Source organism: Oncorhynchus kisutch, linkage group LG22 (genome assembly GCF_002021735.2).
Source record: "Oncorhynchus kisutch isolate 150728-3 linkage group LG22, Okis_V2, whole genome shotgun sequence".
NCBI classification, from domain to species: Eukaryota; Metazoa; Chordata; class Actinopteri; order Salmoniformes; family Salmonidae; genus Oncorhynchus; species Oncorhynchus kisutch.
Genome location: NC_034195.2, coordinates 48,004,972 through 48,032,541, shown reverse-complemented (window position 1 = coordinate 48,032,541; position 27,570 = coordinate 48,004,972). Strand labels below are relative to the sequence as shown.

Genomic DNA, 27,570 nt, shown 5'->3' with positions numbered 1-27,570 from the left:
GTTACACCTACAGTTTAGGTACAATGATTAAAAAACGAAACAAGACAAACAAAACGATCAAAGATAACACAAAAAAATACAGCAACAGATTGTTCAGGCTCTGAGGGCTGTGCCCGGGTGGAGATTATAAGGCCAGATCGTTCTTCAAGACGTTCATAGATGACCAGCAGGGTCAAATAATAAACACATTAGGTATAGAGGGTGCAGCAGCTCAGCACCTCAGGATGTCAGTTGGCTTTTCATAGCCGAGCCTTCAGAGGTCAAGACAGCAGGTGCGGGAGAGAGAGAAGAGAGAGGGAAAGGGAGGGTTAAAACCGCAGGTAGCACGACCGGTGAAGGTTCCCCAGCCGCAGGCAGAACAGCAGAAAATGGTTCAGCAGCACGACCAGGTAGACTGGGGATGGGAACAACCAAGAGTTGTCGGGCCAGGTAGTCCTGAGGCGTGGTGCTAGGGCTCAGGTCCTCCAGAAGAGGAGAGAGATAGATGGGACAATTAGAGGAAGCATACCTAAGATCACACAGGACACCAGATAAGACAGGAGATTTACACACGATAGGACAGACTGGCCCCCCATTTTTTATATGTTTGTCAAGAGAGCAATCAGGGGCCTCCTGAGTGGCGCGGCGGTCTAAGGCACTGCATCGCATTGCAATGCTAGAGGCGTCACTACAGATTCAGGTTTGATCCCGAGCTGTGTTTCAGCCAGCCATGACCGGGAGACCCATGAGATTTTTTTATTTGATCTGAGAGCAGATTTCTTTGTTTCTTGGGACCTAGAATGAACATCTCTGTTTTGTCCCGAGTTTTAAAGTTAAACATTTGCCGCCATCCATTTCCTTATGTCAGAAACACAGGCTCCTGGGTAGACAATTTTGGGGCTTTGCCATGTTTCATAAAAATGCACAGCTGTGTGTTGTCTGCATAGCAGTGAAAGTTGATATTGTGTTTCCAAATGACATTACCAAGAGGTAGCATATCAAACATTAGGATCCCCTTCAAAACAGCCAATATTTGTCGTGGCATGGACTCTACAAGGTGTTGAAATTGTTCCACAGGGATGCTGGCCCATGTTGACTCCAATGCTTCCCACCACAGTTGTGTCAAATTGGCTGGATGTCCTTTGGGAACCCAGCAGCGTTGCAGGTTTTGACACAAACCGGTGTGCCTGGCACCTACTACTATACCCCATTCAAAGGCACTTCAATCTTGCCCATTCACCCTCTGAATGTCACACCCACAATCCATGTCTCAAGACTTAAACATATATTTATTAACCGCTCTCCTCCCCTTCATCTAAACTCATTGAAGTGAATTTAACAAGTGACATCAAAAAAGGGATCTTATCTTTCACCTGGTCAGTCTATGTCATGGAAAGAGCAAGTATCCTTATTGATGTTGTCGAAAGCGCCACTAAGGTCTAGGAGCACGAGGACAGATGCAGAGCCTTGGTCTGACGCCATTAATAAAGGCCATTTACCACCTTCACAAGTGTATAACAGGGAGCTAATTTCTTGTGTTTTTTATTTATTTGGGGGGTCGGGGGGGGGGGTTAGTGGTGCCACTCCATCTAGGGTATTATGTAAAGGTTACATGTAGATCCTTTTTGTATAACCTGAAAGCTGTCAATGCATTTTCCAGTCTCCTGTGTGAGGAGCGTAGAAAAAAATATGGTGAGGACCCATCTGCCACAGCCTCGTAATTAGCAGACGGATTACCGCCTGCCCTTGTGTGGTAGCTAACCATTCATCTAAGGTTGCGAGATCAGGTGGCTTGCGAGGCTACATCTGCCACCCACTCTGAACAAGAATTGAGGATACTCAGTGTGACTGATAAATCGATCAATTAGATTTTATTTCACAATATAAACTGTTGATGATAACATGCTTGACTAGAAAATTCTGGAAGAAAAACTAACAATACTGTTTCATCATTTTTTACTCAAACATTATTATTAGACTGTAACACAATAATTGAGATTCTCATTGACGTACATAAAACATGGCTGGCTATAACCAGTAACATAAAACAGTGATATGATTCAGTAACATGTGCAGTAAAATGTTAGCTGAACTACAAAGTAATGCTTCATAAACAATGAGACAGTTTCTGAGACACAAATTAAGCTTAGTCTTGGGCTAAGAAGAAGCATGTTCAATGAAGATTCTCCATCAAAAGTGATTTTTAGTTCAGGACTAGATTTAATCTGTGTCTGGGAAAGTAGACCAATATCTTCTCATGATTCAATGTCCACGATATACCAGCAGGTGCAAACTATCTGCTGCTAACAAAATTCATCTTTTACAATCAAGAGGTAGTCCACTTGCTTCATATTTCACCTCATAATTAGAGTTGTTGCTATATTCTGGTCACATTCCCAAAATTCCCAGTTTTCCTGAAATCTCAGTTGGAGTAATACTGAATGTCCTACTTATTCCCTCTTGATTTCGGGAATGTCACAACCGTGATTAGTGGAAAACGTACAGACTTTGGGTAAGTTACCGGAAATGTGCAACCCTACTCATAATGCATATTCATATTCCTCTGTAGCAAAAAAAACGTGTTTACTCTGCAATAGTCCACATTGTCGAGAGATAGAAGCCGACCACTGATGAGTGATGACACTATTAACACTGAGGTGTCGTAAGTACATCACATGGCATTATTCAGTTGGGCATCCAGGGTTCATTCAACACTAATATATAATATATATAATAATATATGCCATTTAACAGACGCTTTTATCCAAAGCGGCTTACAGTCATGCGTGCATACATTTTAACGTATTGGGTGGTCCCGGGAATCAAACCCACTATCCTGATGTAGTAAGTGCCATGCTCTACCAACTGAGCTACAGGAGACCAACACCATCAATACCATTACAGCTTCAGTTCACTCAGGCCAAGGTTGTCTTCATCAGGGCATAACATAAAAAATGTAAAACGTTGTGCAACAGAAAACAACTATGAGTGTTTCTTATTGGACAGGGACAGGTACCCCCCTTCTAGCTTCAGTCCATTTTTCTTCTGTTTGGTGCCTACTGAACACAACCCAGATGTTGGCTGAAACCAATACGTTGATGCTACACAGCGTTCTCCCAGCACCAAAAGCCCAGTCATTATACTTGCTCATCACGGGAAAGCAGTGTAGTATTCAACCCAATTGGAACTGGTGGTGGTGGTATTTAGGCATGTTGAGATGTTGGGGTGAGGAGTACCAGACATGGGGTTGTTGCATTGGATGTAATCTTCCATGCTAGAATTTTATGCAATATTCAGAGACACACTTGTCTTGTTCCATGAGACCAAGTTGGATGAGTAGGGAGGAAATGGGGGAGGGAGTAGGGTTAGTGAGTCTCTCCGTTAACCAACGAGCCCTCCCCCCGAGGTGAGGACGACCGTGACACCCCCCTTTCAGTGTTGTCAGAACTAGTGTTGCCGCTCTGGCTGTGCTGGTCTGCCGAGGCAGCACTGGAAGGAGTGCAGGCGGGCTTGGTTTTCTCCTTAAAGTCTGTGATTATGACAGTCAGGTCGCCCACCGTAACCTCCAGGTGCTGGGCACTGCTCCGGTCCACGTTTTTTAACCTGGGCCTGGGAGGGGAACAGAGACAGAGGAGGGTATAGATGGATTTAAATGGTTAGAAGAACAGGAGGAGGGGTCAATAATATGGCTAGTCAGGATACTAACAGCAGGAGGGGTCAATATTATATTAGTTAGGGTACTAACAGGAAGCGGCCAATAGTATGGCTAGTTAGGGTACTAACAGGGAGGGGTCAATAGTATGGCTAGTCAGGATACTAACAGCAGGAGGGGTCAATATTATATTAGTTAGGGTACTAACAGGAAGCGGCCAATAGTATGGCTAGTTAGGGTACTAACAGGGAGGGGTCAATAGTACGGCTAGTCAGGATACTAACAGCAGGAGGGGTCAATATTATATTAGTTAGGGTACTAACAGGAAGCGGCCAATAGTATGGCTAGTTAGGGTACTAACAGGGAGGGGTCAATAGTATGGCTAGTCAGGATACTAACAGCAGGAGGGGTCAATATTATATTAGTTAGGGTACTAACAGGAAGCGGCCAATAGTATGGCTAGTTAGGGTACTAACAGGGAGGGGTCAATATTATGGCTAGTCAGGATACTAACAGGGAGGGGTCAATATTATATTAGTTAGGGTACTAACAGGGAGGGGTCAATTGAGACCTGTGAATGATTTTGATGAAATGTAATAATCATGTAAATCATTGCACTAATGGAAGAGGATTGAAATCTTCTTCAACATTCATAGTATCTTTGCAAATATGTTCTTCAAACATAGGTTCCTCCTTACCTCATCTTCTTGTGGCTGTTCTTTCTCAGTGTTGGTTCCTTTTCACTCTTATCTTTCTCCGATTTCTCCTTCTTCTCTTTTTTGGGCTGTGTGGGTGAAGCAAACTGTGGAGTGACTTGCTGGGCGACAAGTTGGGAGACAGGGCGAGGCTTCCTAAAAAACAGAAACAAGTGTGACTATTATTATTTACCCTGCCTTTATGTACATATTTACCTTGTACCCCTGCACATAGCCAGCAGATTCCAACCATATCATTTACACTGCAGCAATGGTAGTGTCAGCCAATCAGCTCTTTTGTTGTTTCAACACAACACACCAATCCATAATGGCTGCTGTGGCTACTGCTAGCTAACATGAGGACGAAGAATTTCTTCAACGTAATCATGCCGGCTCCACGGTGTCTTAATGTAACCATGATTGCATTCCAACCCCAGTGCAGTTCAGTATAAACAAGCGTAAGGGAATCTGCTGGCTACCCGGCACAGTGATCTGGTACTGGTACTTCCTGTATATAGCTGCACAGTGATCTGGTACTGGTACTTCCTGTATATAGCTGCACAGTGATCTGGTACTTCCTGTATATAGCTGCACAGTGATCTGGTACTGCTACTTCCTGTATATAGCTGTACAGTGATCTGCTCCTTCCTGTATATAGCTGCACAGTGATCTGCTACTTCCTGTATATAGCTTTATTCTTGTGTATTTTATTCTGTGTTACTATTTGTATTGTTCTTATTTTTAGTGAAGTGAACTACCATGAGGAAACACACTGCACATAGACAAATACTGCACAGGGACAACATCTTACAGGGTACAGTGTTGACAACTGACTACTTTTCCTGGAAAATGTTCCGGATCAATTTTCATCCAAAATCGAAATTTTTGTTTTATTCCCTTATATATATATATATATATAAAATAAATAAATAAATAATCAAATAAATATATATATATTTAATAATGGGATAAACTAAAAATATATATGTTCATGCATATATATATATATATATATATACACACAATTGACAATCTGCCACACTAAATGGACCATAGAATCTGGCAAAAAATGTCCCCAAATTAGAAGTGTCTCATTCAGACTAACAACTTGAATTTAGGCTATGATACTACAATGATTGATGAGTCCTCTGTTGTAGCTTTAGCAGCCTGATTGATACAGTTACAGCTAATAGTAATCACTACCTGTATCTATAGTCTGAACCAGATAAATGATGTCCTGGTAGTTTTTCTTACCGTGTTGACGTTCCCTTTCTGACATCGCACATCATGCACTTGAAAGCTTCTGCGGTGTTCCTGAACGTACAGACGCTACAGTCCCAGTATCCATCGTCCGAAGAGGGCTTGGGCTGCCGCTTCGGCCTTCAAAGAAAACACGCACACAGAGATGGGGCCCAGCACTGTCAACATAGCCATTTAAGCTAATATATAAAATATATATATATATTTAAAAAAACAAAAATACAAACGACTCTTATTTGAGTCGAATGATCAGACTCGTCCCATAAAAGAGCCAATCCGCCGCCATGAAGATACAATGTAGCTAACTAGCTAGCGGCGCTACTCATCCATTGGTAGCGCACTGTTTACAAGTGTTCATCACATATTTAGGCAATTTTTCAACATAAATATATTATTAAATATATACGTTTTTTTTTTTTTTTTACCTTGTGGGGCTCTTCTTGTCTCCCATCGTATAAAACCTATATTTGTTGGAGCTCAATATTGGTTAATTTTTGACGGGCAAATTGACCAAAGCCGCTCTCTCAGTTATCGTGAAAACTCCAGTCGAGTGGAGGGATGATGATCACGTGGTAAAGCCCATCCAATCATTCTGAAGGCGCGCACACGCACACGCACACGCACACGCACACACACAAACACACACACACACACACACAATGTCATAATATTCTTCCACATTCTGCATTTTAAATCTAGATGCAGGCAATTTGCACATAATGCGGGTACATATATATTCTAATGGAAAAGCGATGCAGAATTCCCCCTTAGCCTTTCCTCAATATATTTGATTGCAGTTTTAGAATATATTAATACTTATATTTTAGAATATATGAATACTTATGGAAGTGTATGTGATAGCTGCCTAGATAATGGTTTTGCGTGGCATCATATAGTGTAGTCAATGGTCCGAACATCACCATTCCGGAACGGTAGGTGGCAGGATACTTACTCTTCGTAGCATATTGCACTTCACCAATCAACAACGAAGAGCTAGGATTTTGGTGGCGTTTGTTGTCGAAAGTTGCAAGAGCAGAAAGGTTCAACAATATCTTCTATTTTATTGCCCTCCCCCCACAATTTTTTTTGCAAGACTATCTTTAATACTAATACACAGAGCACGTTCAGTCGGTAAGTTCGTTTTTCATATCAACAGCTTCAGTGCAAAGCTGGCATCTGTTTGTTAGCTAACGTTGACTACTAGTAAGTTAGCTACTATGCTAGATATACAACATTGTTTGAAGCGACATTATCATTGCAATTGATTTGCGATGTTAACGCATCAGCATTATGAATCGTCAGTTTTTGAATATCAATCACATTTGTATCAATATTGCATAGACAATTCAATTGCTACATATTTGCAGGATTTACACCATCCCACACCATATCCCCCTGAGGAGCCCATCATCATCATTATCATCATCATCATCATCAACAACAATAAGTAAGTTAGTTAGCTACAACTCCACCGAAGTAACTGGACAATCGGTGTGTACAATATGAAGGGACAGTTATAATGAACCCATACTTTCATGTTTTGATTTGCCATATCCGTCTTTTTGCCCAGAGTATAAAAGGGATGTTTTGTTAGTTCACACGCTGCCTGTACTAACCGCACAAAGTTACTGTCTAATGGAGCATTCGTGTGCTCGTGGGAAACTGGAAAGTCGTAAGTCTGACAAGATTGTGTTTAAATGCCTTTAAAGTCGGACCAATTTTTCAACCAGATTTTAGCTAGCTTGATAATATCTCAGCATGACCTCAGTCTCGTACTTAAAGGTGCAATATGCAGAAATCGCTTTTGCCATTTCCTGGTTGCTAAAATTATAATAGTTTGCCTAATTTCCGTTTATGACAAAACAAGCAGTCATTGTGTAGATAGTACAATGATTATCTAAACCGCTGTGAAATATCTTTACCAGAACTAAAAACATTGTATTTTCAGCTGTTTGAAGCTGGTGTACAAAACCTTAAGTAAAAGATGGCAAAACTGACAACAGCAGCGTAGAAATAGCGCACGTAGAACAGATCTACCACTTCTTAGACATGCTTTTAATGAGAATGACAGAACTATAACTCACATTTCTATGTGAATTTGGTCAGGTTGCTCAAAAAAAATCGAATCAAAGTTTATTTGTCACGTGCAACAGGTGTACAGTGACCTTACAGTGAAATGCTTACTTACAAGCCCAAACAAACAGTGCAATTTAAGTTGAAAAAAAAAGTTATTAGGTAAACAATAGATAAGTAAAATAACAGTAGTGAAAAAAGTTACATGTTGTTGCAGTCAAGAGTTCACAGGTGAAGCGTCAAGTATTTCATTGCCGAACGTAGGATTACAGCTTCATGTCACACAAGTGTTGAATGTTTTTCATCACGGTAAATTCTTTAAAAAATATATGTTTTTGCATTCAGTAGATTTTGGTTTGACTTTTTCCAAGTCTCCTACCGACAGTTAGCCCATCGCCATCCACACACTGATAGTGCTCCTATTTAGTACCCCTAGAATTTGGTTGCTTTGTGCTTCTAATTAGACCAGTCACACCATGGTGATGTGGTCCAACGAGACTTCGAAAACCAGGCTAGCTTGCGCTGCAAAGCTAGTTTACCAGACTAGCTAACGTGTCAAGGTGATCTAGTGAGTTGAATGGCCAATCCTATTGCTCAAACACAAATAGATGACTTTTCCGTGTGTAAACTTAAATAGCTTACAATGATAGACTGCGACAGAGCAGGTAAATGTCAAACTGGAACATGAAAATGCGCTGGGAAGTTACTGGCCCGGTCTGGCCAACGAGATCCACTGGTCTAATGTTTTTACTGGCCTCGGGACAGCGGCCCATCGTTAATGTCAGACCCTAAACCTCTTTGCTTGTTCTGCCCACCATGCATCATTTGCTCCTATTGGAAATGACAGGCTGTGGTCTATCTTGGGTTTGTTATAAAAAATCTTAGCTAAACTCCTCACGGCTAATGTCAGCTAGCATATAGCTACCGGCAAGTAAAGCATCAAATCAAATTGTATTTAATGCTACGTACAAGCTGCCTTCTAAGTAAGTAAAAAAATATTTGTGAAAAAAATACAATAAAATAACAATAATGAGGCTATATACACAGGGTACCGGTACCAAGTCAATGTGCGGGGGTACAGGTTAGTCGAGGTAATATGTACATGTAGGTAGAGGTAAAGTGACTTCATAGATGATAAACCTCGAGCAGTCGCAGCAAAAAGGGGGGCAGTGCAAATAGTCCGGGTAGCCATTTGAGGTGGAATAGGCGTTGTCGTTCCCTCTTCACGACTGTCTTGGTGTGTTTGGACCCTGATAGTTTGTTAGTGAGGTGGACAACAAGGACATTGAACCTCTTAGCCTGGGGGTTTTTAAGGGTCAATCCGCAGTTGCTACATACGTTTTTGGACGTATAAATTAATGATATAAAGTCTTGGGACGGAGCTCCCTTTGCCTCCAGAACAGCCTGAATTCTTCAGGGCACTTGGCTCAATTGGTATCAAAGGACCTAATGTGTGCCAAGAAAGCATTCCCCCACACCATTACACCACCGTGACCAGCCTGTACTGTTGTCACCAGGCAGGACAAACATACCACGCTCAAAGTCTCTTAGATCACCTATTTTGACCATTCCAATGTTCTTTTGAACAGTAACTGAATGCCTCCATTCCTGTTTGCCTGCTGTAGGGGCAAAACATTTTTTGTGAACGAGGTGGCATACCTAATAAACTGGCCACTGAGTGTACAGTGAATTTAGAAAGTATTCTGACCCCCTTGACTTTTTCTACATTTTATGTTACAGCCCAATTCTACCATGTATTATTGTATTTAACCTCATCAATCTACACACAATAACTCATAAAGACAAAGCATATATTTTTTTTTATGGCAATTTTTTAAAAAATACCCTGAAATATCACATTAACGTAAGTTATTCAGACCATTTACTCAGTAATGCTTTATATAACAAGCCACGGACACATGACTCTCTGTCTGTAGGAGCAAAAAAAAAAGTGATTTGGGTGGTGTACCTAAAAAAACTGTAGTGCATTCGGAAATTATTCAGACCCTTAACTCAGTACTTTGTTGAAACACCCTTGGCAGCGATTACAGCCTTGTCTTCTTGGGTATGACGCTACAAGCTTGGCACACCTATATTTGGGGAGTTTCTCCCATTCTTCTCTGCGGATCCTCTAAAGCTCTGTCAGGTTGGATGGGGAGTGTCGCTGCACATCAGGTTTCTCCAGAGATGTTCGCTCGTGTTCCAGACAGTCCAAGCTCTGGCGGGGCAACTCAAGGACATTCCGAGACTTGTCCCGAAGTCACTCCTGCGTTGTCTTGGCTGTGTGCTTAGGGTCGTTGTCCTGTTGGAAGGTGAACCTTCGCCCCAGTCTGACAACCTTCTCCAGAGCACTCAGGACTTCATCAAGGATCTCTCTACTTTGCTCTGTTTATCTTTCCCTCGATCCTGACAAGTCTCCCAGTCTCTGCCATTGAAAAACATCCCCACAGCATGATGCTGCCACCACCGTGCTTCACCATAGGGATGGTTCCAGGTTTTCCCCAAGATGTGAAGGTTGGCATTCAGGCCAAGGAGTTAAATCTTGGTTTTATCAGACCAGAGAAACTTGTTTCTGAGAGTCCTTTAAGCGCCAAGTGGGCTGTCGTGCCTTTTACTGAGGAGTGGCTTCCGTCTGGCCACCATAAAGGCCTGATTGGTCGAGTGCTGCAGAAATGGTCGTCTTTCTGGAAGGTTCTCCCATCTCCACAAAGAAACTCTAGAGCTCTGTCAGTGTGACCATCGGGTTCTTGGTCACCTCTCTGACCAAGTCCCTTCTCCCACGATTGCTCACTTTAGCCAGGCGGCCAACTCTAGGAAGAGTCTTGGTGGTTCTAAACTTCTTCCATTAAGAATCATAGTTGCCACTGTGTTCTTGGTGACCTTCAATACTGCAAAAATGTTTTGGTACCCTGTGCCTTGACACAATCCTGTCTCAGAGCTCTACAGATAGTTCCTTCGACCTCATGGCTTAGTTTTTGCTCTGACGTGCCCTGTCAACTGTGGGACATTATATAGACAGCTGTGTGTCTTTCCAAATCATGTCTATTCCATTTAATTTGGCAAGGGGACTCCAATAAAGTTGCAGAAACTACTCCGGGATGATCAATGGAAAGAGGTTGTACCTGAGCTCAATTTTGAGTCTCATAGCAAAGGGTCTGAATACTTATGCAGGTTTTTGCTTTGTCACTATAATAATGTTGTGTACATTGAGGATTTTTATTTGATTTAATCGATTTTAGAACAAGGCTACTGTTTGAGTACAGGCTACTGTGATTGTAAATAAAAATGAAATTGCTGCATTAGATAGGTTATTTATCATCCAATATGATGACATAGTACCATTCTTGACTGCGTGAAACCGAGAGAAGCAAGTTAGGCTAGCTAGCTAGGCTAATCAAGGCATGTCCTTTCTCATCCAGTTACAAACCACTCCATTCAAAATACTAAGTAGCAGCCTTACCTGTTGATTGTTGTACTGTAACCCATCATTTAACTTGTAATTGTCATTTTAATTCTGTCATTTTGATTTAGTCTTCCGTTGATTAGATACTTTTGTACATATAGTGTATGTGGACACACCTTCAAATGAGTGGATTTGGCTATTTCAGCCTCACCTGTTACTGACAGGTGTATAAAATGGAACACACAGCCACGTAATCTCCATAGATAAACATTGACAGTAGAATGGTCTTTAATAAACCACTCAGTGACTTTCAACGTGGCACCGTCATAGGATGCCACCTTTCCAAACCCTGTTTGTACAGCCTCAACATGGTTAATTATAATTTTCAGAGTGCTTATATTTCCCAGCTTTTCACCAAAACAGTGGTGGGGTGGCCGTTATTGTTTAAAATGTGTGCTGGCCCTTTTTAAGGTCTTTTGGTTGACAAGGTGAAAGGTCAGTGGTGAAACGTCACAACTCGGGATGCTGAACTCCCAACATCATATGAACGCCCCATTAACGTACAACACACTTGTGTGAAACGACAGCTACTTGTATACATACAAGCAGTGGATAATTAACTTATTTGAGTCTGTGACCCTTTGGGGTAATTATTGTGCCTGGCTCGCAATCGCCTGTGATTGTATGCTTGTTGTCCCTTGCAGTGCCCAGGCGAAGGAAAAGTAGAATCCGAGAGGCCTATGACGAGCACTTTTCAGAGAGCGCGGTAAGTGACTGTACAAAGTACTTTTGGCGTATGTATTGTCTTCAGAGTTATTAGGCCTTAGACCATCCTTGAGGGAATATTCAGAGATTTGAAACTCATCTAGGTTATTTCTTGCATACTCTGGTTATGGTATAAACGGCTATTTCAAAAATCAGACGGTATGATTTTCAATACCGTTTAAAATAGAAATATAGTTTTTCTTTGTGGGGGGGGGGGGGTACCACCACCTCGAGGGTACTGCGGCTTCCGTGCTACGCCACTACTTATATCTAGAGGTGAAGTATAACTATAAGAAATCGATGTGTCAATTTCATTTTATCCAGCTCAGGGCTCCAGCTATGCATTTGGTTTGCTAAGTGTCAAGATATTCAAGCTTCTTGGTTACAGCAGAGACATTCAATCCCCCCCCCCTGGATATTTGAAATGGCGCCCCCTTGTGTGAGTTAGGCTAGCTAGCTAGGCTAATCAAGACATGCTTTTTGTCATTCCTACACAGTTACAAACCACTCCATTCGAAATACTAAGTAGCAGCCTTACCTGTTGATTGTTGTACTGTAACCCATCATTTAACTTGTAATTGTCATTTTAATTCTGTCGTTTTGATTTAGTCTCCCGTTGATTAGATACTTTTGTACATATAGTGTATGTGGACACACCTTCAAATGAGTGGATTCTGTAATACGGTATACCCAGGTATGGTACAGAAACAGTAGAAGAATCTGGATACCGCCCTGCACTCTTGTTTTTTTGTACAATTTTTTTTGAACTAATCCATGTTGTAATGCTTTTTTTTAGGTAACATACCCAAGAATTGTGAATGCTGTCGAGAGGAGGACGGTTGTGACAAGACCGGAGCAAGACTATGACAGAGAATTTGAATACGAAACCAATCAGTATAGCGGCATTCGAAGTTACCATGATGATGACCACAGAGGACACCATAGCGACAGGATACACACAGGAAGTGATCGAGGATACCATGGTGACAGTACACCCATAGGAAGCTTCCGAGTGAGGAATTCCCCACCTCCCAGACAAGTGGGTGAAGCTTTATTATGGTCAATCTAAGATTTAGGCCCAAATACTTGTCATTTTGCAAATTTTGGTGTCAGAAGAAAACTCAGTAGTGACGCGAAAGGTTTTTAGCTAAATAGTGCTGGGTATTTTACCAAGTCAATACCTTCTCTACTATTTTCTGTCTCTAATATAGGATGACTTCTTCATTGCTTTTTTTTTCTGTGCAGGAGGATTACAGAGATTGCTACTACAGGGACTCCAGAGATGATTCTCTGATGGGGCATCAAGGAGAGATGAGGTAACCCAGGGTCCCCTTCTGTTACTTGTTAGGCCCAGGTCTATATGAAGCTGTTTTGTTCATGATGGTGAGGTAGTACGCCTGCTGTGTATTTATGAACATGTGTGATGGAGACCAGTGTCTTGTATTGCTCCTTACGTTTGGTGTATTGATGCTTTATATGAGCTTGTATAAAACAGGGTTGTGATGTTATGCACCCTTGACTGTAAGTCGCTTTGTATAAAAGCATCTGCTAAATGGCGTTTTATTTTTATCGTTGTTATTATTCTATGAACCACCAGGTGGTAGCAGAGTCTTGCCTTTCTCAAGCCCCTTTATGAATGGTTTGAGGTTTTGTCTTGATTTGAGGTTTCTGAGGGGCATTTTTCAAATTATGTACTGTACCGGTCAAAAGTTTGGACACCTACTCATTCCAGGTTTTAAAAAATAATAATGTTTTCTACTTTGTAGAATAATAGTGAAGACATATAAACTATGGAATAACACATATGGAATCATGTAGTAACCAAGAAAGTGTAGAACAAATCAAAATATATTTGAGATTCTTCAAAGTAGCCACCCTTTGTCTTGATGACAGCTTTTGAACACTTTTGGCATTCTCTCAACCAGCTTCATGAGGTAGTCACCTGGTGTGACTTTTTGAAAGTTAATTTGTGGAATTTCTTTACTTCTTAATGTATTTGAGCCAATCAGTTGTGTTGTGACAAGGTAGGGGTGGTATACAGACGATTGCCTTATTTGGTAACAGACCATGTCCATATTATGGCAAGAACATCTCAAATAAGCAAAGAGAAACGACAGTTCATTACTTTAAGACATGAAGGTCAGACGATATGTGACATTTCAAGAACTTTGAAAGTTTCTTCAAGTGCAGTCGCAAATCCATCAAGTGCTATGATGAAATTGACTCTCATGAGGTCTGCCACAGGAAAGGAAGACCCAGAGTTACCTCTGCTTCAGAGGATAAGTTCATTAGAGTTACCAGTCTCAGAAATTGCAGCCCAAATAAATGGTTCAAAGAGTTGAAGTAACAGACACGTCTCAACATCAACTGTTCAGAGGAGACTGTGAATCAGGCCTTCATGGTCAAATTGCTGCAAAGAAACCACTACTACAGGACACCAATAAGAAGAAAACACTTGCTTGGGCCAAGAAACACGAGCAATGGACATTAGACCTGTGGAAATCTGTCCTTTTGGTCTGATGAGTCCAAATTTGAGATTTTTGGTTCCAACCACCGTTTCTTTGTGAGACGCAGATTAGGTGAATGGATGATCTCCCCATGTGTGGTTCCAACTGTGAAACATGGAGGAGATGGTGTGGGGGTGCTTTGCTGGTGTCACTGTTAGTGATTTATTTAGAAGGCACACTTAACCAGCATGGCTACCACAGCATTCTGCAGCGATACACTATCACATCTGGTTGCGCTTAGTGGGACTATCATTTGTTTTTCAACAGGACAATGGCCCAACACACCTCCAGGTTGTGTAAAGGCTATTTGACCAAGGAGACTGATGGAGTGCTGCATCAGATGACCTGGCCTCCACAATCACCTGACCTCAACCCAATTGAGATGGTTTGGGATGAGTTGGACTGCAGTGTGAAGGAAAAGCAGCCAACAAGTGCTCAGCATATGTGTGATCTCCTTCCAAGACTGATGGAAAAGCATTCCTCTTTAAGCTGGTTGAGAGAATGCCGAGTGTGCACAGCTGTCATCAAGGCAACGGATGGCTACTTTGAAGCATCTAAAATATATTTTGATTTAACACTTTTCTTTGTTTACTACATGATTCCGTATGTGTTATTTCATAGTTTTGATGTCTTCACTATTATTCTTCGAAGTAGAAAATGTTAAAAATAAAGAAACACCCTTGAATGAGTAGTTGTCCAAACTGTTGACTGGTACTGTATGTCTATTTGTGTAATTGATCACTTTGATTATATAACATATGGCATTGATCAAAACCTTGAATTCTATACTTTTAATTCTTAAGGCTCAGTAGGAATTAGTACACATCTCAGGAAAAGCTTAGACTGAAATCCCCACTCGAGATATATCACACTTGACTTATATATCACAATCACACAATCACATTGAACAGGGACAATCACATTGAAGAGGGACTGAAGTGAATTTGCCAACTTATCTCTGAGCTATACCGAGTTTCATAACGTATTCCACTTATCGACTACCACACTCCTCCCCTTGAGGGGCTTGGCGCTCCACCTCACACACAGCACAGCTAAAGCCAGTGGCTCTGCTCTGCCCCAGTGCTGCCAATACATCCGTGTAGCAGTGGCCCAAAACAGTGGCAACAGTTCAGTCCAAGACCAACCCCTCCCCTTCATTCCGCCACAAGTAAAGTAACCAGGCTCCAGACGAGGACAAAGGGCACTACTCACTGAGCCAACAAGGCTACACCCCCCCCCCCCCCCCCCCCCCCTGACTGGGCAGCCGGCCACTCCCTCTCCCTCTCTAGCTAAACAACCACCACCATGCTCTTAGCTCTCCCCAGAATCTATGCACAGCGTACATGCTCTCTCTGCTGTCCTGGGTGGGGAGAGGGAGCGCAAGCTCTATTATTGGACCAGATTCCAATTCCGTTAGCCACCATTATCCATCCAACCTCTGTATAGGGCCCTGACGAGAGGTTCCAGGAAGTTCATTCTCAATGCAGTCACCCGTCGTGATAATTAATATTATCGATAGTGATATTACTGTGCAACGTAGACATTCTATTTTCTTCCAAGATGGCAAGACAATTCATATGTTGTTGTAGTGCCCATCGGTTATGAATGTTTCAACCATGTTGAAACGTTGTTTTTACCGTCAGTTTCTGGTGTAAAGAGTACCCCCCCCCCATGAGCCTTACTGTCTAGCTCGTACAATAATAGAGCAGGTACAAGTCAAGGGCTCCACAAGCGAACAGTTGAGTGTTCGTCAACAGCGCAAGTCACTTGCATCTCCCCCTGTGATTGGACGATACAGCAGCTGTTGAGCGGCATTATGTGCTCGCCAACAGATCACGTGACTTGCATCTGCTCTTTGAGTGGACGGCACAGAGCGCAGTGCTGTGTGGGATGAGTAGTTTGTTTACCTCCTAACTCCGGTTCACAGTCTACCCCTTTTTTCTTCTTCAGTTCTCACAGTTGTTGTAAGGCGAGGTGGTTCTAAACCTAATCTTTTCAATGAATCATTAATGGTTCACCCCAGCTCTGTTAATCTAGTCAACGATTGGAACCACGATAATAAGCATGTTGCTGAAATACACGCTAAAAATGAGTGGCCGTGTCAGTCCCGGAGGGTGCCACGGCCTGTCAGTGTTGCAGAAATGCACAAAATAATTGGTAACATTTTTTTATTTAGAGATTGTAAATCCAAAAAGTTTTGTTTACAATTAAATTGTCCAAGTAAGGCCTGGTTCACATTAGAATAATGCCAATAGTCATAACTGCTTCCTTGGCTTGTAGACTCCTGGTGTGGTGTGGATGCTTCCTTGGCTTGTAGGAGACTTGTAGGCAGAGGAGGCTATAGCAGACTCCTGGTGTGGTGTGGATGCTTCCTTGGCTTGTAGGAGACTTGTAGGCAGAGGAGGCTATAGCAGACTCGTGGTGTGGATGCTTCCTTGGCTTGTAGGAGACTTGTAGGCAGAGGAGGCTATAGCAGACTCCTGGTGTGGTGTGGATGCTTCCTTGGCTTGTAGGAGACTTGTAGGCAGAGGAGGCTATAGCAGACTCCTGGTGTGGTGTGGATGCTTCCTTGGCTTGTAGGAGACTTGTAGGCAGAGGAGGCTATAGCAGACTCCTGGTGTGGTGTGGATGCTTCCTTGGCTTGTAGGAGACTTGTAGGCAGAGGAGGCTATAGCAGACTCCTGGTGTGGTGTGGATGCTTCCTTGGCTTGTAGGAGACTTGTAGGCAGAGGAGGCTATAGCAGACTCCTGGTGTGGTGTGGATGCTTCCTTGGCTTGTAGGAGACTTGTAGGCAGAGGAGGCTATAGCAGACTCCTGGTGTGGTGTGGATGCTTCCTTGGCTTGTAGGAGACTTGTAGGCAGAGGAGGCTATAGCAGACTCCTGGTGTGGTGTGGATGCTTCCTTGGCTTGTAGGAGACTTGTAGGCAGAGGAGGCTATAGCAGACTCCTGGTGTGGTGTGGATGCTTCCTTGGCTTGTAGGAGACTTGTAGGCAGAGGAGGCTATAGCAGACTCCTGGTGTGGTGTGGATGCTTCCTTGGCTTGTAGGAGACTTGTAGGTAGTGGAGGCTATAGCAGACTCCTGGTGTGGTGTTGACAGGGCAGCAGGCAGGCTTCTGGGTCTGGTATTCCACTTGTCTGGTCAGGAGGTTGACGTGAGGCCTCACCCCTGCAGTGCAGCCCACAGGATGTAGCGTCCAGGAAGTCTTTGGAAGGTCTCGCTCCTGGCCGGAGGTGTCTCATCGACCGGCCTTGTGGAGACTGAGGTGGCCAGACAGAAGATGAACAGCAAGGCCACACCCCCACTACCTCTCCCTAACACAACTAAAGACAGGGTTCTGGGCCTAGGGGGCTGCTTCATGGTCCTCAGTCACAGGGTCCCCCATGTGTGTGTGTGTGTGTGTGTGTGGTGAACACTGCGGGGGGGGGCCCAACTGAGGCAGGCAGGCAGCCAGTGGATTAATCAATCTGCTCCTTTGTGGAGCTCTTGACCTCGTGATGAATAACAGATAATGAGGGAACATGGGGAGCCTTTTGTTAAGTGCCAGAAGTGCAACTGGTTCGGAGTCAACTACTCTCCCTTTGAACTTTCAAAGTCACCTCAGCCAAGCCTTGCTGCATGCTGCTCTAATGGGTTTTTTGTAAACCTGTCTTTGTAATTGGACCTCAACCCATAATTGCAGTCATGTTATATTTGTGCGTGAGGCTGATTGCATTCAGTAAGATGATGAAAGAGATGGGAGGGGTCGGCGGCCGTTTGTCTTAAAGAAGCCAATTAAATTGGTATTGGGTTTCTATATTTATATATTAGTTTTCAAAATGAGGTCGTAAATGTTTTTATTTGTTTGTCTGATGATTTGGGTGTAATGCATTGTGGCTTTACTAGCATGACCTTTTGAATAGAGGGAAGTGGAGTCTCAGATCGCACCCTATTCCTTATATAGTTCAATACTGTCATAAGTTGTAGGGTGCCATTTTGGAACGCAGGCCTCTCTCAGATCTTCTACATCCTAGCTCAGACAGCCAGGACCTCCTTTTCTCACCCTGGTATTAGGCAGTTTGCTCTTTTTGGATCCTGAAAGAGATATTGGAACCCCTATGGCAGGTGGGGCTGTGCCACCCAGTTGCTCTGATGTCTATTTGGTTATTCTTGCGTTCAGATCAGCATGTTTTATTCTCCTTGGTCCACAAAGATGTAACCTGTTTAGAGAGCATCTTTCTACATTGGAAGAACTGCTTTGAAGATGCTGTTATAGATATAGTATAAAAATATATATTTTTAAAATTACTTTAAAGGAATTTTCTTCAAAAGCCCCCCCAAAAATTATCCAAGTATATAGTCCACAGAATTACTTTTTCATAGGTTTGTTATGGAAAGAGAGGTGAGGTTAGAGGCATCGCTCACTGCAACGGTGGTAATTAACTTTATTTGGTAAATGGCAGTCTGAGCCGTGGCTACTTCAAACTGGTCTCGGGGTCGTAAAAGCTGGAGGACATGTTAGGCTTGCACATCGTTTGGGACGTGGCCCTGTAAGTTCAGGCAGGGGTCATGAAAACCAGGTGCCGTTGGATGGTTAATTTATATATACCTCTAGGGTTGGGCGGATCCAGATGTTCATACTGTTTCTGTACCCTACCTGGGGTATATGGCTTTACCAGAAGTGAACACAAGGGGTGCTGTTTCCCCAAAATAATCATATTTTTTTCTCCAAATAGATCTTTCTTTGAGTTATGCACAAAACTATTTAGGCAACAGGGATCATGATCAAGGAAGAGATTTAATGTCTCTGCTGTAACCAAGAAGCTTGATCTTGTCACTTGGCTAGCATGTTAAGCAAACCAATTACATAGCTGGAGTTCGGAGCTGGATATAATTTATTTGACCTCTTAGATTTCGTATAGTTATACCTCAGCATTGTGGCTGCGTTATACCTGAATCTGACAGCCATAAGCTCTGCCTATCCTGCCTGGGTCAGGAGCATGCGCAAGGTGCCATGTACCCTCAGGCATGCATGGCGTGCGCTCATTGTGCACTTATGTCGATGCGTTCACTGAGGAGATGAGTGACGTTCTTCAGGCTTGGCCTCGTATCCCCTCGCCCTCAGCCTGTATCTGCATCAGCACCCTCTCCCAGGCTTGGCCTCGTATCCCCTCGCCCTCAGCCTGTATCTGCATCAGCACCCTCTCCCAGGCTTGGCCTCGTATCCCCCTCGCCCTCAGCTTGTATCTGCATCAGCACCCTCTCCCAGGCTTGGCCTCGTATCCCCTCGCCCTCAGCCTGTATCTGCATCAGCACCCTCTCCCAGGCTTGGCCTCGTATCCCCTCGCCCTCAGCCTGTATCTGCATCAGCACCCTCTCCCAGGCTTGGCCTCGTATCCCCTCGCCCTCAGCCTGTATCTGCATCAGCACCCTCTCCCAGGCTTGGCCTCGTATCCCCTCGCCCTCAGCCTGTATCTGCATCAGCACCCTCTCCCAGGCTTGGCCTCGTATCCCCTCGCCCTCAGCCTGTATCTGCATCAGCACCCTCTCCCAGGCTTGGCCTCGTATCCCCTCGCCCTCAGCCTGTATCTGCATCAGCACCCTCTCCCAGGCTTGGCCTCGTACCCCCCTCGCCCTCAGCCTGTATCTGCATCAGCACCCTCTCCCAGGCTTGGCCTCGTACCCCCCTCGCCCTCAGCCTGTATCTGCATCAGCACCCTCTCCCAGGCTTGGCCTCGTATCCCCCTCGCCCTCAGCCTGTATCTGCATCAGCACCCTCTCCCAGGCTTGGCCTCGTATCCCCCTCGCCCTCAGCCTGTATCTGCATCAGCACCCTCTCCCAGGCTTGGCCTCGTATCCCCCTCGCCCTCAGCCTGTATCTGCATCAGCACCCTCTCCCAGGCCCTCGTATCCCCTCGCCCTCAGCCTGTATCTGCATCAGCACCCTCACCCAGGCTTGGCATGGTGAGAACCATCAAGGTGCCATAGTATGCAAATCAAATTGTATTTGTCACATGCGCAAATACAACAGGTGTAGACCTTACCGTCAAATACAACAGGTGTAGACCTTACCGTCAAATACAACAGGTGTAGACCTTACCGTCAAATACAACAGGTGTAGACCTTACCGTCAAATACAACAGGTGTAGACCTTACCGTCAAATACAACAGGTGTAGACCTTACCGTCAAATACAACAGGTGTAGACCTTACCGTCAAATACAACAGGTGTAGACCTTACCGTCAAATACAACAGGTGTAGACCTTACCGTCAAATACAACAGGTGTAGACCTTACCGTCAAATACAACAGGTGTAGACCTTACCGTCAAATACAACAGGTGTAGAACTTACCGTCAAATACAACAGGTGTAGACCTTACCGTGAAATGCAACAGGTGTAGACCTTACCGTGAAATACAACAGGTGTAGACCTTACCGTCAAATACAACAGGTGTAGACCTTACCGTCAAATACAACAGGTGTAGACCTTACCGTCAAATACAACAGGTGTAGACCTTACCGTGAAATACAACAGGTGTAGACTTTACCGTGAAATGCAACAGGTGTAGACCTTACCGTCAAATACAACAGGTGTAGACCTTACCGTCAAATACAACAGGTGTAGACCTTACCGTCAAATACAACAGGTGTAGACCTTACCGTGAAATACAACAGGTGTAGACCTTACCGTGAAATACAACAGGTGTAGACCTTACCGTCAAATACAACAGGTGTAGACCTTACCGTGAAATGCAACAGGTGTAGACCTTACCGTGAAATGCAACAGGTGTAGACCTTACCGTGAAATGCAACAGGTGTAGACCTTACCGTGAAATACAACAGGTGTAGACCTTACCGTGAAATACAACAGGTGTAGACCTTACCGTCAAATACAACAGGTGTAGACCTTACCGTGAAATACAACAGGTGTAGACCTTACCGTCAAATACAACAGGTGTAGACCTTACCGTGAAATACAACAGGTGTAGACCTTACCGTGAAATGCAACAGGTGTAGACCTTACCGTCAAATACAACAGGTGTAGACCTTACCGTGAAATACAACAGGTGTAGACCTTACCGTGAAATACAACAGGTGTAGACCTTACCGTGAAATACAACAGGTGTAGACCTTACCGTGAAATACAACAGGTGTAGACCTTACCGTGAAATGCAACAGGTGTAGACCTTACCGTCAAATACAACAGGTGTAGACCTTACCGTCAAATACAACAGGTGTAGACCTTACCGTGAAATGCAACAGGTGTAGACCTTACCGTCAAATACAACAGGTGTAGACCTTACCGTCAAATACAACAGGTGTAGACCTTACCGTGAAATGCTTACTCTCAAGCCCTTAACCAACAATGCAGTTCAAGAAATATAGTTAAGAAAATATATTTAAAAAAAAAAAAAATCTTCTTCAAGTTACGCAAAATAACAATAAGGAGGATTTATACAGGGAGTACAGATACCGAGTCAATGTGCGGGGGTACAGGTTAGTCATTTTTAAAGTGACTATGCATAAACAATAATCAGCGAGTTGCAGCAGTGTAAAAACAAAGGGGGGGGGGGGTCAATGTAAATAGTCCAGGTGAAATGATTTAAGACCGAGAGACTCTCCAATACAACCCAACATTGCAGAGTTATGTGCATCCTTTCAAGCACACCTTTTTTATGAACAAGTAAGGTTTTATATGTAAGTGGGTTAAATAAAGAGAAAAATGATTGATTTATTATATTATTTGTGCCATGGTTCTATAAGAGCTTTTTGTCACTTCCTACGAGCCAGGCTGTGACAACAACTCACACTCATTCTTATGTTTTAATAAATGTATCATATAGTGTGTGTTTGTGTGGCAGGCTTACAATGATGGCAAAAAAACAACATTTGAGAGTACGCTGACACTGGTGCTAGGGGGGGGTACAGCTGGAGGTTGAATGTTTGAAGGGGTACGGGACTTTAACAAGTTTGGGAACCACTGATCTAGGCTAATCTTCGGACTAGAACTAGTTGGTTTTAAAGATAGGACAGATATATCTTCAGATATAGTGTATGGTGAAGTATTTAATATAATATTTGATTGAGGTATTGTCTTCTGTCATTTTTAGGATAAGCAGCAGAGCAGGCTCCCACCTCAGCAGCAGAGTTAAAGGAATAGCTCCTCTCTCGAGGACCGTGTCTTCAGCAGCTAACCCCGATAGAGTGGACCCCAATCTGATGCAGGCCCTCATCTACTTGGACCGAGGGTAGGCATATCCCTTCTAGTGTACTTAGTTAATGGACCAAGTGCTAAAACCACTCGTTAGACCGAACAACTTCAGGTGTTGTTGGCTTTCAGTTTTACTGTTTTTCAAGACACAAACCACAATTTATTTTGTCCAGCAACTTTTAGTGTTTAGTTCTTTTCACTCTACACTTAGAGGGTTTTAGAATCAAAGTGCTCATCATGGGTAGAGACACTGCCTTTAGTTCTATAGTTGAATGGACCTCAATGGATGGGCTCTTGAATCCCCTTCTCTCTCTCTCTCGCTCCTCTCTCTCTCTCTCTCTCTCTCTCTCTCTCTCTCTCTCTCTCTCTCTCTCATATTGTCTTGTCAGAGAGGACCCTGAGGGTCTTAGGCGAAGGGGCCTGGACCCCTACCCTGCTGGCCCAGCCGGGGACACTTACAAAACAGTACGGGATCGCTCTCCCGTCAGGATGGATATCCCACCAGGCCCTGTTATCATGCGCTCTGGGTCCAACACCAGCAAAAGGAGCTACTCCCAAGACAGGGACCAGAAGAGCTTCTCCTACCAGCAGAGCCAGCAGAAGAGTAAGTCTGCATCCCAAATTGTTCCTTATTATTCCCTATAAAGTGCACTTAATTTGACCAGGGCGCATAGGGGACGGGAGTTTACTTTAACTACAGAGACCACAGCGCTTTAGTTCAGCTGTCAATGATTAACAATATCAGTTTTAAATCTTTAAAACTTTAGCCTGGCTCTGTACCAGTGTCCATACTAGCATACCACTTGACATGAAGCAATGCATTGGACATTCATCCTTTGTGGTACATCTGCCAGTCATTTTGGGGACCTTTTTCTCTCTCGCCCCTCCAGGGTATAACGAAGAGCCTCAGAGCCAGAACAGAGAACCTGGTAAGTCTAGATTACACATTGAACAGTCAAGCCGATTCAATGACCCACAGGGATGCAAACTAGTGCCTTTTTGTGAAATGAAATGTGCCGTTTTGAATCCAATATAGGTGACCTAGTAGATCTGATGAGAAAAGTTTGGAGGGGGGGGGGGGGTTGGATCACTACTGGCTGTATACGAACGAGTGATGCGCGTTTGTACCAGTACTGTCTGTATCCAAGGCTCAGCCAATCATTCACATAACAACAGAATGCAGCACGCAACTGAAGAGGGAAGAGAATCTACTTGCTTAGTTACAGCATCAGCGCGCGCTCCGTGAAACACCGCGGGTGAGTGGAAAGGCAGTTTACCAGTTACAGCAGCACGTCCCCTGAACGATAACGGAGAGGTCGGTGAGAAGAAGCCTGACCACGGAGAGGTCGGTGAGAAGAAGCCTGACCACGGAGAGGTCGGTGAGAAGAAGCCTGACCACGGAGAGGTTGGTGAGAAGAAGCCTGACCACGGAGAGGTCGGTGAGAAGAAGCCTGACCACGGAGAGGTCGGTGAGAAGAAGCCTGACCACGGAGAGGTCGGTGAGAAGAAGCCTGACCACGGAGAGGTCGGTGAGAAGAAGCCTGACCACGGAGAGGTCGGTGAGAAGAAGCCTGACCACGGAGAGGTCGGTGAGAAGAAGCCTGACCACGGAGAGGTCGGTGAGAAGAAGCCTGACCACGGAGAGGTCGGTGAGAAGAAGCCTGACCACGGAGAGGTCGGTGAGAAGAAGCCTGACCACGGAGAGGTCGGTGAGAAGAAGCCTGACCACGGAGAGGTCGGTGAGAAGAAGCCTGACCACGGAGAGGTCGGTGAGAAGAAGCCTGACCACGGAGAGGGTGATTGAGAAGGTGATGAAGCGTACTTCATGAACTGTAACCAAAAAACAACTGGCATTTGGAAAGTTTGAGGTGACTGAGAAACTGTGGTGGAACAAATATTGTTAGCATTGTTAAGTATCTTGCTAGCTGATCGAATTGTCCGTTAGCTAGACAAGACATGTTGAGCAACATTATCATCTTAAGTATGTGGTTAAATTTCAGAATGAGATAATTAGGTGAAAATGTGGCATTGCTTATTAGGCCAGTGGATTCAGCGATCAAGTGTAGCAGGAGCTGGGGGGGGGGAGCCATGTGCACTTGATCAACATCTACTATAGTGGCCACTATAATAGAGCAAAAATAGATTGCCTGTTTGTTTCATTCTATTTCTACTTTTAATATGTTTTTTCCCAAGTGCAATATTTAGATGTGTGTGGTCACAAGCGTTCTATTATAAAGGTTGTCATGGTCACAAGCATTCTATTACAAATGCTGTCATGGCTAACTGCGATATTAGTGGATTGTTTTTTTTCTCAAGACTTGAATGTCATTTGCAGTAAAGTTTAGGCAACAAATAACATTGGATTGCTTTCTTTAAATATTTTAGCTGTGAGTTTTTATTTTACACACCGACTGATCATGTAGATCCTATTCTTTGTTGTTTAATAAGTTAAAACCTACATTTCCTCCTAGCAGGGATTTTTTGGCATGTTTCAGTGCAACAACAAAAAAGTGTCACCTTTTTGGGCCCTCAGCAGTTTGCATCCCTGGATCCAGCATACCCCTCAAATTCGGTTTTGCTACATGTAAGCCTATCCATAAAAAAACAGTTTGACACCTTGGTTTGAAGTGCTGTAAAAGCTCAAATTGAGCACCTCTCTCAGAGAGGAGCATCTGTTTTCAGTGGAGGTGTGTATTTAAAGAGAGGTGCTGGAACATGTTAACCATTTTAATTATACATACACACTATTCTCGAAGGCTTTTGATTCAAGGTCTGACCTTTTTGGCTGGTGTGGAAGTAGCGTGCACACTGAGCTAGCAGATGTCTTCAAGATCAAACCAAAACACCCACCCACTCACATGACCTTCCCTTGTGAGTGGAGTGGGGCATGCATACCATTACTTAGGAACTCTTTTGTGCTCCTGAATAATTCCTTCACTGAATAGAATGAAAAGACTAGGATGAGTCCCCCCGCCCCCCAGTGGATAGAACACTGATTTGCATAGGTTAAGGTAACCTCAGTGTGGGAGTATTGGGTGATTTTGATATTAAGGAGAATATTGGGGTTGGAGGAGAGTAGGGACAGTAACAGTGTCTTTTACGTTTTTATTGAAAAGTCCTTTCTCATCATCACTGCAGAGGTTAAATACCCTATTTTACTCATACATGCTACTGTGGAGGAGATGGAGCACAGTGGAAGTCTGGGGTAGCAGGTAGCCTAGTGGTTAGAGCATTGGGCCAGTAACCGAAAGGTTTCTGGATCAAATCCCCGAACTGACAAGGTAAAAATATGTCGTTCTGCCACTGTTCCCCGGTAGGCCGTCATTTGTAAATAAGAATTTGTTGTTAACTTGTTGTTGACTTGCCTAGTTAAATAAAGGTTACACATATTCTAGCTGCCTTTTAGAAGTTGTAGAAACCCCCTCCACCCCTGTCTGGAACACTAATTAGACTAGGCTGACACAATAAATGCACACCACACTGGGTCTAGTAGGCCTGGTCTTACTGAAGATATCCTGTATAATGTCTCTGAGTGAGCATTTCAAGTACAATGGTTTAGAGATGCACTTACTGAAAGCATGCAGCCTTTAGGTTCATGTGTAGCTTAGCCTACATGATTATATCTTAAGTATTATTTGTTTGGATTGATAACGCACACAACAACAATTCACCAATTTAAGCTGACAGAAATACCCTCATAGACCGGCTCTAATACATTGGGTTTGTTAAATGCGATACGCTGTGTGTAACGTCCATATTTGTAGTTTACTAGGCTACTTGAGTCCTCTCTCTCTCTCTCTTCTCTCTCTCTCTCTCTCTCTTCTCTCTCTCTGCTCTCTCTCTTCTCTCTCTCTGCTCTCTCTCTCTGCTCTCTCTCTCTCTGCTCTCTCTCTTCTCTCTCTCTGCTCTCTCTCTCTCTGCTCTCTCTCTCTCTCTCTCTCTCCTCCTCTCTCTGCTCTCTCTCCATGCCGCTTTCCAGACCTAGCCCCACCCCCTGTCACTCAAGGAGCACATTTATTGTTGCTTGACCACGAGACACTTGCGTTCGGTCTGCATGGTCAATTTATTTTATTTTATTTATTTAACCAGGTAGGCTTGTTGAGAACAAGTTCTCATTGACAACTGCGACCTGGCCAAGATAAAGCAAAGCAGTGCGACACAAACAACAACACAGACTTACATATGGAATAAACAAATATACAATCAATAATACAATAGAAAAAGTCTATATACAGTTTGTGCAAGTGAGGTTGATGACAGCGATGATGTTTTCACTTTGCTTCTTAATATAAATCCACTTGCGTTTTGTAATTACACTTTTTGTGTGTGTTTCTTCCATCTGAAAACAGCTAGTTTGTCTTCTCTTAGCAAGTTGGGCCTAAATCTTGTTAGCCGCTAATCGCTAGTTAGCTGGCTAGCAAACTAATAAATGTCAGCACGACGAGGCACATACAACAGCACCCCCAACACAACCACTCCTGGATGCTCCTCTTCTGGATTTGCAGTTCATCATGATCTGTTATCTGCTGATCCATTGGTCACTAATAATTTGTTGCACGGCTGCCTCTTGTCCACTAGTTCAGTGTGTCTGGTGAGTGACTGTCATATCACGTTACCAGGTTCTCTTCACAACGCACACACATGGTCTGTCCTAGAGAGAGAGTTCTATCTTAGGTCGGTGCCACTCTTCTAACATTGCAAATAGCCTACACTCTTCTAACATTGCAAATAACCTACATTTGCCTAAATATACATGATTTCTTGTTCAAAGAAACATCTGTTAATAGTATCAGAGGATATCCAACATTTAAAAATATTGACTTCTAATTTTGCTGCAGTTTGAACTAAGGAACCAAACGTGTTGCTTGGTGTCTCAGTCAGTCTCACAACCTGAGATCTCTGCTGTTTAGCTCGGTGGAAAAGGAATCAAATGTCCTGGAAGGAAGAGTTTTTAATTTCACTTTGGCTCAGTCTCATCGCCATGGGAGATTCGTTAAATAAAAACAAACCCACCAGCCCGTCCATATTTGTTGTTTGTAGACT

At 43.6% G+C, this 27,570-nt stretch overlaps 2 protein-coding genes across 2 annotated transcripts in view; one reads left to right on the top strand and one right to left on the bottom strand.

Annotated features, from left to right (window-relative positions):
• Positions 1-1,831: 1,831 nt before the first annotated feature.
• Positions 1,832-6,150, bottom strand: LOC109867314 (YY1-associated factor 2-like). Its single transcript, XM_020456415.2, has 4 exons — positions 6,012-6,150; positions 5,581-5,706; positions 4,330-4,482; positions 1,832-3,588 (listed from the first exon to the last, which is right to left on the bottom strand). The coding sequence occupies exons 1-4, from the start codon at positions 6,035-6,037 to the stop codon at positions 3,345-3,347; spliced, it is 549 nt and encodes a 182-aa protein (XP_020312004.1). The 5' UTR covers positions 6,038-6,150; the 3' UTR covers positions 1,832-3,344.
• Positions 6,151-6,543: 393 nt separating this feature from the next.
• The window catches only part of LOC109867292 (uncharacterized), a 39,769-nt gene continuing 18,742 nt past the window's right edge, over positions 6,544-27,570 (top strand). The window contains exons 1-8 of the mRNA XM_020456370.2: positions 6,544-6,717; positions 6,954-7,033; positions 11,767-11,828; positions 12,624-12,866; positions 13,073-13,143; positions 22,427-22,564; positions 22,917-23,131; positions 23,418-23,456. Of these exons, the coding sequence (XP_020311959.1) occupies position 7,033; positions 11,767-11,828; positions 12,624-12,866; positions 13,073-13,143; positions 22,427-22,564; positions 22,917-23,131; positions 23,418-23,456 (769 nt within the window). The 5' untranslated portion in view covers positions 6,544-6,717; positions 6,954-7,032. The remainder of the gene's footprint in view (positions 6,718-6,953; positions 7,034-11,766; positions 11,829-12,623; positions 12,867-13,072; positions 13,144-22,426; positions 22,565-22,916; positions 23,132-23,417; positions 23,457-27,570) is intronic.